Source organism: Microcaecilia unicolor, chromosome 2 (assembly GCF_901765095.1).
Source record: "Microcaecilia unicolor chromosome 2, aMicUni1.1, whole genome shotgun sequence".
Lineage (NCBI taxonomy): Eukaryota > Metazoa > Chordata > Amphibia > Gymnophiona > Siphonopidae > Microcaecilia > Microcaecilia unicolor.
Window position 1 is genome coordinate 18,994,481 of NC_044032.1, and position 16,608 is coordinate 19,011,088.

The 16,608-nt window shown below is 45.7% G+C and overlaps 1 protein-coding gene across 2 annotated transcripts in view; it reads right to left on the reverse strand.

Annotated features, from left to right (window-relative positions):
- Window positions 1-564: 564 nt before the first annotated feature.
- PIGO (phosphatidylinositol glycan anchor biosynthesis class O) overlaps window positions 565-16,608 on the reverse strand; it is a 56,316-nt gene continuing 40,272 nt past the window's right edge. The window contains exons 8-11 of one of the 2 annotated variants that reach the window (XM_030192824.1): window positions 11,654-11,857; window positions 7,948-8,150; window positions 2,975-3,045; window positions 565-1,210 (exon numbers count right to left, since the gene is read on the reverse strand). In XM_030192824.1, the coding sequence (XP_030048684.1) occupies window positions 1,081-1,210; window positions 2,975-3,045; window positions 7,948-8,150; window positions 11,654-11,857 (608 nt within the window). In that variant the 3' untranslated portion in view covers window positions 565-1,080. Of the gene's footprint in view, window positions 1,211-2,974; window positions 3,046-7,947; window positions 8,155-11,653; window positions 11,858-16,608 lie in introns of those variants that run through there. The other variant, XM_030192825.1, reaches the window with a different exon arrangement.

The following is a 16,608-nucleotide window of genomic DNA, read 5'->3' on the forward strand; positions in this document are numbered from 1 at the left end:
TTTCTACCTCTGGCACTGCTCCTTTCCTACCCACATTTCCACTGTTCAGCTGTTGCCCAGAATGCAACGAGGTGACAGAAATTCTTGGTAGTGTGGTGAGCAAGTCTGTAATAGTGACAATGGCCACCCTTTGGGCAGTTTGGGGTAAACTGGATATTACAGTCTCAAAATGTGGATAATGCAGCTCTACTTTCTAAGGACCCAATGCTGAAAACTCTGGCGCTAGAGCACCGAAAATTGTCACCCCCCCTCCCACACTGCCCAAAGCCAATGGGATGTAAATTTTATGCACACTAGTACAGTGAAAGCAACAGGGAGCATCGTGACTGACGCATCTGCACAAGAGCTGTGCTTAGTACAACTGTGCGCATATGTCAGGCAAAACAGGAAGTGAAAGAGTACAGTGGTTGGTAGCTTTCCCCTGCGCCATGAAATATAAGTCCCCCACCATCATTTTTGCAGGTTAAATGTCCTAAGAGGATCACACAAAAGCACAGGAAAACAGGCACCAATGCCACCCTCACCCCCGCCTTTGCTCAGACTCGCAGTCCTGTTTTTTTTTTCTTTTCTAGGCATGGGCTGGGTGATCATTTCCAGTTCTGACTTGCAGAATCTGCATCTGTCTGTTTTACCATGGCTTTGCTTTGACCCATCCTATTGATTCATCTTCTGCAATCATCACTCTCTCAGCTTTAGGCTTACATTCACGTTCATTTCTCTTAACCAGTCAGTCCATGGTCAGGATTGTTGAAGTAACTCGTCCTATTTCCTGCTACAGCTGCCAATTCCTTCTATTTTTGGAAACACTTGTCCAGTTGGTCTTAGAAATAAGAGTGTTTTACTGGGAGTGGTTATGGTATAGGGTGATGGGGAGAAAGAAGTAAGTCTAGGTAATGGAAGATTAATTATTCCATATATACAGTAGGTAAGACTCTTTGGCTCAAAGACGGTGGTTGCTGTTTCCACCCACTCCCATGGTCTCTTTTGGTCCTCCTGAAGGATGAGAAATTGCATAGACTTGCTTCAGCTGCTGTGCACTCTGAAGAACCCATTTTCAGCATCCAGGGGCTTCTGCTGCTGCTACCTGGGTTGTGCAAGGATGAGCTTCTTGAACCAGGTACTGACCGCACAGTCCACACGCATCACTAAGGCAATTCCGATCAGGAGGGAACTGCTGCTCACCACAAAACCAAGAGCCTCAAAAAGGAACCTGCAGCGATCCAGACAGATCAAATGAGAAGGTCAGGAACACAGGACCTCAACGAGTCTGCCCTGCTTACCCTCGCCCTGAAAGGCCTATCACCTTACTCCTTCCGCTTCCCACTGATCCATATCTCCACCTTAACAGCTTTGCTACAACTGCTAAGGCTACTTCCTAGAGGAGGAAAGACAGCTATGGAGACTTTTTCAATAGGTCGAAACAGTAAAATGGCCCCTGACAGAATATGACTAAGGCGCTTAGGCGTCTACGCGTGTCAAATTGGAACTACTGCCCCGGGCGGGAATTCCATTTTTGATGCGCGTCCATAACACACAGTAGAAAATATTTTACATTACCACCGGGTAAGCACCACGCGGTAGAAAATCGGCAGTTTACACGTGCTGATGGTTAGCACGTGGAGACCTTACTGCCAAGTCAATGGGTGGCGGTAAGGTCTCAGGCCGAAAATGGATGTGCGCTGGTTTTAATTTTGCTGCACGTCAATTTTGGCCACAAAAAAAGTGCCTTTTTTCTAAGCGTACTGAAAAATGGGCCTGCGTGCGTCCAAAACACGTGCCTACACCACCGCAGGCCATTATTTTAGTGCCTTAGTAAAGGGCCCCTCAGTCTTTACCCACAGGGAGGGTAATTCTGTATCTGGGGTACCTAGATAACGCAAGGCCCATATGTTGTACCTAATAAAGGCAGAATATGTACTTCAGTGACTTACTAATCATCATTTCTATAGCGCTACAAGGCATACGCAGCGCTGTACACCATACAGTGACTTCATAGAACAACCCACATGGAAGGTCCTACATGAAGTTACACCTGCTCTGACGTAGAGCCGGTAAAAATGAGTGCACACATATGTTTTTTGTTTTGTAAAATACATGAGTACAAGGGACATGCTAATTCTGCCCTGCCACTTCTTTTCTATGCCTCAGGAACAGCTAGGTATATATCATATAAAAGATACTGGAGCTGATATTCAGTCTGCGGGGTTTAGCTGGGCTGCTTCTGGTGACCAGCACTGAACATCCAGTTTATTTTTGGCTGGTTTAAACATAACCGGCCAAGTCAATATTCAGCGCTGGCCGGTTAAGTCTATTATTTTGGTGGCCTGATTTGACCGCAAAACTTAGCCAGCAACACGCTGAATATTTGCGATATGGCTGATTATCCACTAAGCGCTAACTGGCAATATTCAGCAGGAGACAGCCAGTTAAGTGCTGTTCCTGGCCAGTTAACTGTTTTTAAAAATTGGGGGGGTGATGTTTTCTGAGTGCACACCTTTGTGTATGTATGCACTGGGTCAATTTTAAAAACCACTTGGCTGTATTAAGCAGTACATAAAATTAGTCAAGCATCTACTTGACTCTGTAAAATATTGTTCTATCTTATTGACCAGATTAGCAGGACTGGTTAAGGGCATTAGGCCCCCTAGACATCCCCCATGGAGGCAACCATAATATCAACTTACTAGTGGTGTTCCTTGGTCAGGTGCCACCTGGGGCAGATCGCCGCTGTGCACCCCCCTCCCCCACCCACCACATCACCTCCAAACACCCTGCTCTTACCTCCTGGGCTGCTGAAGCAGCCACATGGTTGTCGGTTCTGCCGGTTCCCTGCTCCCTCTGCCGGAACAGGAAGTAACATCAGAGAGAGCAGGGAACCGGCGGGACTGACAGCCATGTGGCTGCTCCCTGCACCCACCTTGTAGCATGCACCCAGGGCGGACTGCCCCACCCTCAGTACGTCGCTGCAACTTACTTTGGTGCGAAGACTTTCCAGACCATAAGATGCCTCCTCAAGATGAGAGCAGCACAGACACAGGCCAAGAGCTGGGAGGAAGAAGAGGAGATTGATGTTAGCAGGACACATGTCCTCTGTGCAGCAGCAGCGCAGGGTTCGATTTCAGCTAGGAGCCAAGGAAGCTGGGGTTCAAATCCTCTCCCCCGCCCCTCCCACTGGCACTCCTTGACTTTTGGACAAGTCAATTCACTCAAGTAAAATTTAGTAAAGGATTTTCTCCATGTTTTGTCTATGAGAAAAATGCTTAGTAAATAAAGGCCTTAGATTGTAAGCCCTCCACCCTTATGGAAATGTGTACTGTACCTTCAGCTCAGATTTACAAACAGCCAGTAATTAAATCGAAACTCCAACCCCTGTGGTGCACTGCTCCCTTGGATTTCTATGTTGCAAATACATGACTATGTACTTTTAGTATAGTGAAACTTAGTCCTCGAGTTTTCTTAGGACACTCCCTTGGGGGTGTTTAATCCGTCACAGAGGTTGCTGCCATCTGCAATGACACAAACCCTTCCTGCAATACCACCTGTGAAGATATTGGACCAAACTTTGAGGCATTCTACCAAGAGCCTCTAGTGCCTTGGAACGAATGCCATTTACTGCTACCCCTGTAATGGGCCCCTCAACTCTAATCTTGTAAAGTACCCGGAGCCTACCCTTTGATTCTTGGATTTATGTAAGCCTCCCGGTGTAGGACAGTGATTGAAATCTAAGTACAGCATATCCAGTGCCTGATTCTGCAGTCGAAGAGATGGATCAGACAGGTTTGTTGCCTTTGAATCCTGTATCCTGTCTTTCCTTTATTTCTACCAAATAAGCACCCAATCAGCTCTATAGTGAAGGAGGAAGCAAAAAGTCCATAATAGCAACAAGCCCAGCTCAAATATGTATTTCTCAAAAGTTCACTTTAGAAGTCAATTATAAAAGGTACTGTTGGATCTGTCAGATACGCATGCTTCATCCATTAGGCTAAGTTATTTGAGCCAAGCGTGAATATAGCATAAGCATGTAATCCTCATCGATCCTTTTATATATTTTCTATCATTTTCTTCTCAAAATGTAGTATACACCAAGTACTTCTCTTTATTTCTTCTTAAATCCTTCATCCTCATTATGTGTCTCATAAAAGGACAGCTTTATGGAGCAGCTGGTATAGGAGCCGAGGAGAGAAGGAAAAATTCTAGACCTAGTCCTTAGAGGAGCACATGATCTGGTGCGGGAGGTAATGGTGCTGGGGCTGCTTGATAACAGTGATCATAATATGATCGGATTTGATATTAGCCTTGAAGTACACATAGGAAATTAAATACGTTAGCGTTTAACTTTAAAAAAGGAGACTATGATAAATTGAGAAGAACAGTGAAAAAAAAAAAAAAAAAAAAAAAAACTTAGAGGAGTGGCTGCGAGGCTCAAAAATTTACATCAGGCGTGGATGCTGTTCAAAAACACCATCCTGGAAGCCCAGGCCAAATATATTCCACGTATTAAAAAAGGAGGACGGAAGACCAAACGACAGCCAGCATAGTTAAAAGGTGAGATGAAGGAAGCTATTAGAACTAAAAGAAAATCCTTCACAAAATGGAAGAAGGAACCAACTGAAAATAATAAGAAACAGCATAAGGAATGTCAAGTCAAATGCAAAGCGCTGATAAGGAAGGCAAAGAGGGACTTCGAAAAAAAGATTGCGATGGAGGCAAAAACACATAGTAAAATTTTTGTAGCTATATTAAAAGCAGGAAGCTGGCAAAAGAATCGGTTGGACCGCTAGATGACCGAGTAAAAGGGGTGATCAGGGAAGACAAAGCCATAGTGGAGAGGTTAAATGAATTCTTTGCTTCAGTCTTCACCGAGGAAGATTTGGGTGGGATACCGGTGCCAGAAATGGTATTCGAAGCTGACGAGTTGGAGAAACTTAATGAATTCTCTGCAAACCTGGAGGATGTAATGGGGCAGTTCTACAAACTGAAGAGTAGCAAATCTCCTGGACCGGATGGAATTCATCCCAGAGTACTGATAGAACTGAAAAATGAGCTTGTGGCGCTATTGTCAGTAATATGTAATTTATCCTTAAAATCGAGCGTGGTACCGAAAGATTGTAGGGTGGCCAATGTAACGCCGATTTTTAAAGAAGGTTCCAGAGGAGATCCGGGAAATTATAGACTGGTTAGTCTGACATCGGTGCCGGGCAAAATGGTAGAGACTATTATTAAGAACAAAATTACAGAGCATATTCAAAAGCATGGATTAATGAGAAAGTCAACATGGATTTAGTGAAGGGAAATCTTGCCTCACCAATCTACTACATTTCTTTGAAGGGGTGAACAAACATGTGGATAAAGGGGAGCCGGTTGATATTGTGTATCTGGATTTTCAGAAGGCATTTGAGAAAGTATCTCATGAAAGACTCCAGAGGGAAATTGGAGAGTCATGGGATAGGAGGTAGTGTTCTACTGTGGATTAAAAACTGGTTAAAAGATAGAAAACAGAGAGTAGGGTTAAATGGTCAGTATTCTCAATGGAGAAAGGTAGTTAGTGGGGTTCTCCAGGGGTCTGTGCTGGGACCGCTGCTTTTTAACATATTTATCAATAGAAATCAAACAAAATAAAACATGGAAAAGAAAATAAGATGATACCTTTTTTATTGGACATAACTTAATACATTTCTTGATTAGCTTTCGAAGGTTGCCCTTCTTCGTCAGATCGGAAATAAGCAAATGTGCTAGCTGACAGTGTATATAAGTGAAAACATTCAAGCATTACTATGACAGTCTGACAGGGTGGGAGGATGGGGGTGGGTAGGAGGTATGCATGGGGACATCAAAGCATATCATTGATATTCTAACAGGATGGGTGTGGATAGGTGAGGGGTGGGGTGATCAACAGAGAAATACAGCTTTATGGTTTATAATGGGCTAGGAACCCCCCCAGATCCTTGTTAAGTCCTTTCTGTTGGGTGTTAAAATATTCAATCATTCTGACTTCAAAGGTCTTACGTTCTTGTATGGTTTTAAAGTTACCTTTCAGGATTCTCACTGTCACTGGTACAGTGTCCTGGTCCTGTAAAATGTTGACCAACAGGTGTGGGAGCCCTACTGGCACCAATATTGTTCATGTGATGTCTATGTAAATTGAATCTTGTCTTAAGCATCTGGCCTGTTTCTCCAATATAGCATCCTTCGTTACATTTTTTACACTGAATGATATATACCACATTGGAAGATGAGCAAGTGAAAGATTCCTTTATGTTGAATATCTTTCCTTTGTGGATGACTGTGGGGTCCTGTGAAATATTTTGGCATAGTTTGCAACTGGATATATTACAGGGAAGTGTGCCCTTCTGTTCCTTTTCCATGTTTTATTTTGTTTGATTTCTATTGATAACCTTAAGAGTGGACTAACATGGCTACCACACTCCTCTACTTAACATATTTATAAATGACCTAGAGATGGGAGTAACTGGTGAGGTAATTAAATTTGCTGATGACACAAAGTTATTGAAAGTCGTTAAATCGCGGGAGGATTGTGAAAAATTACAAGAGGACCTCGCGAGACTGGGAGACTAAATGGCAGATGACGTTTAATGTGAGCAAGTGTAAAGTTATGAATGTGAGAAAGAGGAACCCAAATTATAGCTACGTCATGCAAGGTTCCATGTTAGGAGTCACAGACCAAGAAAGGGATCTAGGTGTCGTCGTTGTTGATACGTTGAAACCTTCTGCTCAGTGTGCTGCTGCGGCTAAGAAAGCAAACAGAATGTTAGGTATTATTAGGAAAGGAATGGAAAACAAAAATGAGGATGTTATAATGCCTTTGTATCGTTCCATGGGGCGACCACACCTTGAATACTGTGTTCAATTCTGGTCGCTGCATCTCAAAAAAGATATAGTGGAATTAGAAAAGGTGCAGAGAAGGGCGATGAGATAAAGGGGATGGGACGACTTCCCTATGAGGAAAGGCTAAAGGGGCTAGGGCTCTTCAGCTTGGAGAAGACAGCTGAGGGGAGATACGATAAAGGTCTATAAAATAATGAGTGGAGTTGAATGGGTAGATGTGAAGCGTCTGTTTACACTTTCCATAAATTATAGGACTAGGGGGCATGCGATGAAGCTACAATGTAGTAAATTTAAAACGAATCGGAGAAAATTTTTCTTCACTCAATGTGTAATTAAACTCTGGGATTCGTTGTCAGAGAAGGTGGTAAAGGCGGTTAGCTTAGTGGAGTTTAAAAAAAAGGTTTGGACGGTTTCCTAAAGGAAAAGTCCATAGACCATTATTAAATTGGACTTGGGGAAAATTCACTATTTCTGGGATAAGCAGCATAAAATGTTTTGTACTTTTTTGGGATATTGTCAGATATTTGTGACCTGGATTGGCCACGGTTGGAAACAGGATGCTGGGCTTGATGGACCTCTGGTCTTTTCCGGTATGGCAATACTTATGTACTTATAATAATAATGTCAAGTTAAGATGTAGACTCAGTAACATCAGAAATATAGAGCAGAGACAAAGCAATTAAAAATCATAAAACTAAAAAATTAAATAAACATAAAAAATATCATAATTAAAAAGCACATTGCTAGGGAGGAGATGGGAGGTTTTTGACCTATGATATGATCCCAGTCCATAATGAGCCGGAATGAAGTTTTTCACGCTTGCCGCCGAGTGAGGACTTTTCAGGTCTTTTCCTCCTTCCCAGCAAATGAGATTTTTTTCAAGTAGAGAGCAGAGATAAGATCAAGGTTTTCAGCTGTGGACTAGGTTATATATAACATATCCAACAGTACCTTTATAATTAACTTCTAAAGTGAACTTTTGAGAAATATATATTGGAGCTGGGCTTGTTGGTATCGTTTCCTTTACTTTTGACATTCAAATGCCAAGGACAGTATTTGTATAGCTCTGCGCTACACCAGCCGTGCCCCACACTACTGTACCTGCACACCCAGGACAAAGAGGTACTTGAGTGCCAGCTGAAGCAATGCGGCCGAGAACTTTTCTGGGCATTCTCTCAGCCTCATCTCCATCACAGGCAGTTCCTCCTCCACTTCCCCGTCTCGCCAGTCCTTTTTCGCCTTTCTCTTCCTGGAGCTTGAAGATTCACCCAGGAACGGCCAGAGCAGCAGCAGAGGGCAGCCAACTACCTCGAGAGCGGAGATAAACAGAGTCACTGCCGAACTGAGGACAGCCTGAACATGAACTCTGATAACTTGCAAACTCTCGATACCCTGTACTGGGCTGGCCACTATATACTGTCACCTATATCCCAGGTCACTAAAGAAAACTGAATTAGCAGCTCTCCATATAAGGAATGTCAGCGACTAAACACAGACAACAGTTCTCAAGAAAAGACACACTCCGCCGAACACCAAGGGCAAAAGAACAGCAGTGAGGAAAGTGATGTAGATAATACTGGACTTTTATCGCTGGCAGTGGATGTAAAAAATGCATTTAATTGAAGAGTCAGGATGATGCTGTACATGAAGAATATCTAATAACAGGTGGCAAAGTTCTACTAAATTATGGTGATAAACCTCCAAACTAGTAGAATTTATACAGCGTATGCAATCAGCATGGTGTTGTTTTAGCAGGGGAGTCTCATAAGTCGCTGAGGTTAATTTTACTTTTTACAACCTTGTTTGCGACAGTTGTAATCATCGGCTCACCCTACCAACCTCCTTCGCTGTTTTTTTTTTAATTGGTAATTTTTATAGTTTTTATCTTTAACTTTTATCAATGCTTGATGTATCGTAATGCTTAATATAGCATACGCACTAGGAGCTACACAGTGAAACAATCTAATGCCAGGACAAGGCTGTGAGCAAATATAATATGACTTAGCATTTGATTTGAAGTGCGGAACTCTCCCCGACAGGTGCCTGTTTCGCACACTCGGCTTTCTCGAGGGGTTGTTGTCGCACCAATCAACGGGACAGCCTGTCTATGCTGAACAGGCATTATTCCTTAGAAGTTTGCAATGTGTACTCTTTTTTGTGCAATAACCAAGTATGATTAGAATTATAGGAGTGAATGTAAGTATGAATGAGGCTAGGATATAGGAAGTTTTAAAATGATTGGATTTGTAATCTAAATATAAAGGCTTAATAAAAGATTGATGCAGCAAAAAAAAATTTAAGCGATTACTTTGGTAGGTTGATATATTTGTAATCAGACTGAAATTAAGTAACTCAATAGGGATATAAATATATATTCTTTAGGGATATAAATATATATTCTTTAGGGATATCCAAAAAGCCTGACCCATTGGCGGCCCTCAGGGACTGGGAGTGAAGACCACTGCCCTAGGTAATACCTTTTAATTAGATTAACTTAAAATATTTCTTTACTTGCTTTCAGGAGCTAACACTTCTTTCATGAGTTCAGAACAGAACTACACAATCTAGAAAATGGAAAGTTGGTTGATACATCAAGCTTCTTGTGACTCTGGGCAAGTCACTTAACCCTCCTTTGCCCCATGTAAGCCACATTGAGCCTGCCATGAGTGGGAAAGTGCAGGGTACAAATGTAACAAAAATAAAATAGATACTATTGGAGATTCTACATGGAATGTTGCTACTATTGGAGATTCTACATGGAATGTTGCTACTATTGGAGATTCTACATGGAATGTTGCTAATCCACTAGCAACATTCCATGTAGAAGCCTGCGCGGCCACATTGGTGATCTGCAAGGGCCGACTTCTACATGGAATGTTGCTAGTGGAATAGCAACATTCCATGTAGAATCTCCAATAGTAGCAACAGTGGAGGAGTGGCCTAGTGGTTAGGGTGGTGGACTTTGGTCCTGAGGAACTGAGTTCCATTCCCACTTCAGGCACAGGCAGCTCCTTGTGACTCTGGGCAAGTCACTTAACCCTCCTTTGCCCTATGTAAGCCGCATTGAGCCTGCCATGAGTGGGAAAGCACAGGGTACAAATGTAACAAAAATAAAATAGATACTATTGGAGATTCTACAAGGAACGTTGCTACTATTGGAGATTCTACATGGAATGTTGCTATTCCACTAGCAACATTCCATGTAGAAGGCTGTGAAGGCTTCTGTTTCTGTGAGTCTGATGTCCTGCACGTAAGTGCAGGACGTCAGACTCACAGAAGCAGAAGCCTGCGCAGCCACATTGGTGATCTGCAAGGGCCGACTTCTACATGGAATGTTGCTACTATTGGAGATTCTACATGGAATGTTGCTATTCCACTAGCAACATTCCATGTAGAAGGCTGTGCAGGCTTCTGTTTGTGAGTCTGACGTCCTGGACGTACGTGCAGGACGTCAGACTCACAGAAGCAGAAGCCTGCGCAGCCACATTGGTGATCTGCAAGGGCCGACTTCTACATGGAATGTTGCTAGTGGAATAGCAACATTCCATGTAGAATCTCAAATAGTAGCAACAGTGGAGGAATGGCCTAGTGGTTAGGGTGGTGGACTTTGGTCCTGGGGAACTGAGGAACTGAGTTTGATTCCCAGTTCAGGCACAGGCAGCTCCTTGTGACCCTGGGTAAGTTACTTAACCCTCCATTGCCCCATGTAAACCGCATTGAGCTTGCCATGAGTGGGAAAGCGCAGGGTACAAATGTAACAAAAAAAAAAAAAAAAAAAAGAATCAGAGAAAACACTCACAGACATACGAACCCCTCATTCCCACTCTTTTCCTTTACAGCACTTTTTAGCTTTGTAAACAGAGCAACAGAGTAAATCAGGGTAGAAAAAGACCATCTGGCTCATTTGATCTGTCCCGTTATCCTGTCCATCCCAGCTGCTAGTGAGAGTGAGACCACCTGCAATATTGTAACATAACCTATCATCATCATCATCGTTCTGTGTTCAAAGTTTGCACATTGGTCCATAAAATCATTCATGGAAATGCTCCGGCACACGTCAGACCTTATTGATTTACCTCCCAGGAACGCTAAAAAAAATCAGCACGTACATTCTTGGGACTCCACTTCCCTAGTTGTAAAGGTTTAAAGTACAAATTAGTTCATACATCCTGCTTTTCTTACATTGGCAACTGTGGAATACACTACCACTTAACGTAAAAAATATTCATGACCTTACCAACTTTCGAAAATCACTAAAGACCCAACTTTTTACCAAGACTTACCATAATAATTAATAACAGGGCCTCTAACACATCACTACTTACTAGAGAATCTGTCTGGTTTTTGATTTATCGAATTGTTTAATCACTCTGTTTTCTGATTTATTGAACTGATTACATCCATTGTGTTACACTTGTTCTTTATGTAACCAATTGTTTTATCTACTCTTGATTGCAGACTCAATGTGGCTTACAATAATACATCCTAACATCGTCAAATAGGTGGGAAAATGTGGGATACAAATGCAATCAATCAATCATTTACTTGTATATTTGGCCACCCAGCAGATCTGCTCATAGACCACAAAAATTAATCACAGAGGTTTTCCCAATAAAAAGGTCAAGCTTACTACAGAAGGGTGGCTGGTCTTCCAGGCACAGCTGCTTAAGAACATGAGATATTATGATCATAGACAAGCCTTAAGAGCGGTGTACTGACAGGAAGCACTAACATGCTGAAATCTCAATCTAAGGTTCAGTCACATAACGGAAATTTGCTTGGAAATGAAATGAAAAAATCAATTTACCTGCAAAGAGGATGTGGGAGGCAAAAGTGTTAGCTCCCACAAGGAAGGCAGGGAGCAGGTTCGAACCGTGGCCGTCTACGAAGCCCACAAATGCTGCGTTCCAGTGGATGGCCGGTAGGATGGGCTGGTGACCCGTGGAATAGAAGAACTGTGTAGAAGCAAAGGCCCAAGCTGTGACCGAATCCCAAGGCACCAAGAAGTGCTCTAAAACAGCAAACAAACATCAACCTTAGAACTACCCTGCTATAAGGTCCTTCCAACAGAAGTACAAGGTATCTCCAGTAAACAAGCATAAGACCCCTTCAAAAGCAGTGTGAAGACATTTCCCCAGTAAACCAGCATAGCAGTGTGAGAAGGTTTCCCCACTACATGCGCATAAGGCCCCTTCCATTAGAGGGCGACCAAAACCGTGGTTGTTGGTTTCAACTAAAACTGAATTGGCTGCCAAAATGTACTATTCAGTTTTGGCTGAAAATGAAAACAGCGCCTCCCCGGCAGAGACTGGGCCCTCGCTGGCTCCCCATCCTCCAACAAAGTGGGTTCTCCTGGGCTGCCACCCCTCCCTCCCTCAGAAGAGGACTGTCCTCCTGGCTGGCCAGCCACCTGCCCCACCCAACCACAGCCCCTCCACCCTCCCAACACCTAGAGGCCCTCTCCAAGCAAGAGCAATCCCCAGTCGCTCTTGTTTATGCCAGTTCCAATCTCAAAACAGCTGCTGGAACCTCCCACAGGACATCCCAGCAACCATTTTGACTGAGGAACTGGCAGTGGCAAGAGCGACTGAAGATCACTCTTGCCCAGAAGAGGCCGCTGGAGGTTGTGGTTGGGAGAGGGGGTGTAGGTGGCCAGCTAGCTGGTCCAGCAAAACCGAGGAAGGTTGGGGGTGGCGGCTGGCCCGGGAGGACTCACTCTGGCTGTGTTGATGTTGGAAGCCGGCAGGAAGTGGTCGTGGGGGAGAGGGGGTTAGCTTCGGTTTGCCAAAATCGAAGCATGACCAAACCTGAATTTTGAGCTGCTTTTGGTGCCAAAGCTGAAACCGAAATTCGGTCGGCCTCTACCATCCATAGCAGTGTGAGAAGATTTCCCCTGTACACAGTAGTGGAAAAATATATTTCACTGTGCATGTTGGTCATTTCTGAATTATGGGATGAAAAAAAGAAGCAAATCGCAAAAAAACCCAAAAACCTTTCATAAAAAGATGAATTTATTCACCACAAAAATTCAAGACAATCATGAGCCAGACATGATTTACCCTCCTAAAGTGCTGCATCAGGGGCTTGATATACTAACCGTAAAAGATATATATAGATACCAGTGCAACCAAGCCTGTTTCGTCAAAAATGAAATGGGCCCTAGGAAGGCTCTCATCTAAGCAATTTCTCCTCTCTCCCCTGCCCTCCCCTCCATGTCCCGCGATTCTTCCCGCCCCTCCCATCCCCTCAGTATCCTGCGATTCTGACCTCCCCTCCGTGTGCCACGATTCTCCCCTGCCCTGCCCTCCCCTCCATGTCCAGCGATTGTCCTCTGCCCTGGCCTCCCCTCCGTGTCCCGTGATTCTGGCCTCCCCTCCATGTCCAGTGCTTATCCTCTGCCCTGCCCTTCCTTCCATGTCCCAAGATTCTCCCCTCGCCTCCCATCCCCTCCATGTCCAGCGATTCTCCCCTTCCCTGCCCTCCCATCCGTGTCCCACTATTCTCCTCTGCCCTGCCCTCCCCTCGATGTCCCGTGATTCTGTCCTCCCCTCCATGTCCAGCAATTGTCCTGTGCCCTGCCAGCCCTGGCCTCCCATCCGTTCGTAACATCCTGACGTCAGCTCGCCTCCAGCGCTCCCTTCCCTCTCACTGTTCCGCCCTCCTCTGGCGTCATTTCGTCTTTACGTTAGGGCGGGACAGTGAGAGGGAAGGGAATGCTGGAGGCTTACTGACGTCAGGATGTTATGAACCCAGATAGCCAGCCAGCCATAGAACGTTGAAGTACAAATTATATAGTAGAAAAGTGCAAATCATAAGATCAAAATCTCTCTATATAAAACGCACCTCCAACGTTCGAATGAAGCCTCACTTACCCAACGTTCCAAAAGTGAAGGGGGTGAGATCGCTTTGTGTCTGCCCCGCCCACGCGTCAAACTTGACGTCGAGGGCGGAGCGTCAGGGAAGGAGGCGGCGCTCCTGACGTCTCTACCCTTCCCTTCGCTGTGTTCCGCCTTCTTCTGACGTCAAGGATGACGTCAGAAGAAGGCGGAACACAGTGAAGGGAAGGCTAGACGTCGGGAGCGCCGCCTCCTTCCCTGACGCTGCGCTGCCGGAACCGCCACGGAGGTAAATTTAAAAAGAAAACAAAAAGAGATGTTGGGGGGAGAGAAGAGGGTGGGCAGTAAAGTTGAACAATGGGAGCGGGAGGGCAGGGGAGAAACGACAGCATGGATGCGAAGGGGGGGCATGGATGCGAAGGGGGGGGAGAAGAGGCCGGGCCAGGCTGGGACATGGGAGAGAGAGGAGCATGGATGCGAGGGGGGGGACATGGAAGGGAGAGAGGGGAATTGCTGGAAAAGGATGAATGGAGGGGGCAGGGGACAGAGGAGCATGGATGGGCATGGATTGGGAGGGCAGGGCTCAGGGAGAGAGGGCAATTGCTGGAAAGGGATGAATGGAGGGGGCAGGGGACAGAGGGGCATGGATTGGGAGGGCAGGGCTCAGGGAGAGAGGGGAATTGCTGGATAGGGATGAATGGAGGGGACAAATGGGCATGGATGGATATGGATTGCAGGGCAGGGCTCAGGGAGAGAGGGGAATTGCTGGATAGGGATGAATGGAGGGGGCAGGTGACAGAGTAGCATGGATGGGCATGGATTGGGAGGGCAGGGCTCAGGGAGAGAGGGGAATTGCTGGATAGGGATGAATGGAGGGGGCAGGTGACAGAGTAGCATGGATGGGCATGGATTGGGAGGGCAGGGCTCAGGGAGAGAGGGGAATTGCTGGAAAAGGATGAATGGAGGGGGCAGGGGACAGATGGCCATGGATTGGGAGGGCAGGGCTCACACTCTCTCTCATATACAATGTCTTTCTGACTCACACTCTCACACACTCTGTCTCACACTGTATCACATTCACTCTCTATGTGCCACACAGTCACTCACACACTCGCTTGGTCTCATACACTCACTCTCACAGAGAATCTGTGTCTCACACACACTCTCTCTCTCGCACACACACACACACTCTCTGTCACACTGTGTCTCACATACACACTTGCACACACTCTCAATCTCACACACACACACTCTCACAAACACACTCACACCCAGACTCACTCTCTCTCTCACACACACACACTCACACTTTCACTCTGTCTCTCACACAGTCACTCTCACATACACTCTCCCAAACATACACACTCCAAGGAAAACCTTGTTAGCGCCCATTTCATTTGTGTCAGAAACGGGCCTTTTTTACTAGTACTATATAAATAACTAGTAAAAAAAGGCCCGTTTCTGTCAGAAATGAAACGGGCGCTAGCAAGGTTTTCCTCGGAGTGTATGTTTGAGAGAGTGTGTGTGAGAGATGTAGAGTGTGATAGACAGACAGTGTGTCAGAGACAGTGTATGTGATAGACAGAGAGTGAGTGAGAGTGCACCTCCTCCCTTTATGGTCTGAGGCCCCCCCTTCCACCCCCACCTTTCTGGTCTTAGGACCCCCCTCACCCCCTCCCTCCAGCCACCCCTGTCCACTGACCCTCCCCTCCCCCCTGCCCCCCTTGCAGCCCCCCCTGTCCACTGACCCTCCCCCTGCCCCCCAAGGTCGTGACCCTCCTCTCCCCCTGCAGCCACCCATACCCAGCGACCCTGCCTGCCCGGTGCTGATGCTCCCCCGCTGCCAATGGTGGTCTCGCGAGACTTCTGCTGAAGTCTTGGAGGCCGCCCTTGTAAGTACTGGCGGCCATTTTGAACAGCAATCCGGCATCGGGGTAGCGTCAGCGCCAGCAGCAGGCAGGCAGGAATGTGGATCTTTCCTGCCTGCCCCGAAGATTTCATTAAACACAACCTGGATGGATGAAGGAGGGGCAGGTGAGACAGCAGGGTCACTGGACATGGGTGGCTGCAAGGGGGCAGGGGGAGAGGAGGGTCGCAGGACATGTGTGGCTGGAGAGGGGCAGGGGAGGGTCGGTGGACATGGGTGGCTGAAGGGGGCAGGGGAAGGGGGAGAGTTTGATGTGCTTGGGGGGGGAGCTTGGGTGATGCGCCAAGGGGGGGGGGGGGGGGTTCTGTGTTTCCCTGCTTGTAGTTTTTTGATGTGCCGCTCCCTGCTACTTGCTTCGAAGTGGCAGGGAGCGGCGCACTGACAGCTGATTTCCAGGCAGGGGAAGGAGTAGGCCTACTCCTCCCCTTGCCTTGGAATCAGCTGTGAGTGACGTCATCCTGGCTACGGAGCCTAGCTCAGTAACTCCAGGAGCCACAGACACAGGCAGTCCCGCATTAGAACGTTGGTGGTGAGAATTATTATATAGGATATGTAAATCATATGATAAAAACCATCAATATGAAACATTGATATAAAACATAAATGAATATAAAATATAAACAGAGGTTAAAAAAACATTAATACATACTCCAGTGGTGCAGTGTAAACAATTCCACCTACGGGACTTAAAACATCTGAAACCAAAAAACGTAATTACTGAGCATGTGTCAAAGGTTGACCTCTGTAGTCTCTATATCACATGGGCTTTTCCAGTCACTCTGCCTGATTCACCAAGAATTGTCGTTGCTGTTTCTCAAGAGAGGAGTTATGTATCTGGCTGCAATTTACTCCCTATATGATGCTGTAGTAAGGCAAGGTTTCTACGTATTTAATAAGAATCAATGATGCTGCTTTTAAAAAGCACAATTGGTTTTGGCCGTCTGCTCTCCCTATGCACTGCTGATACAGCGAAGTTCACACAATTGTTAGACAATAGTT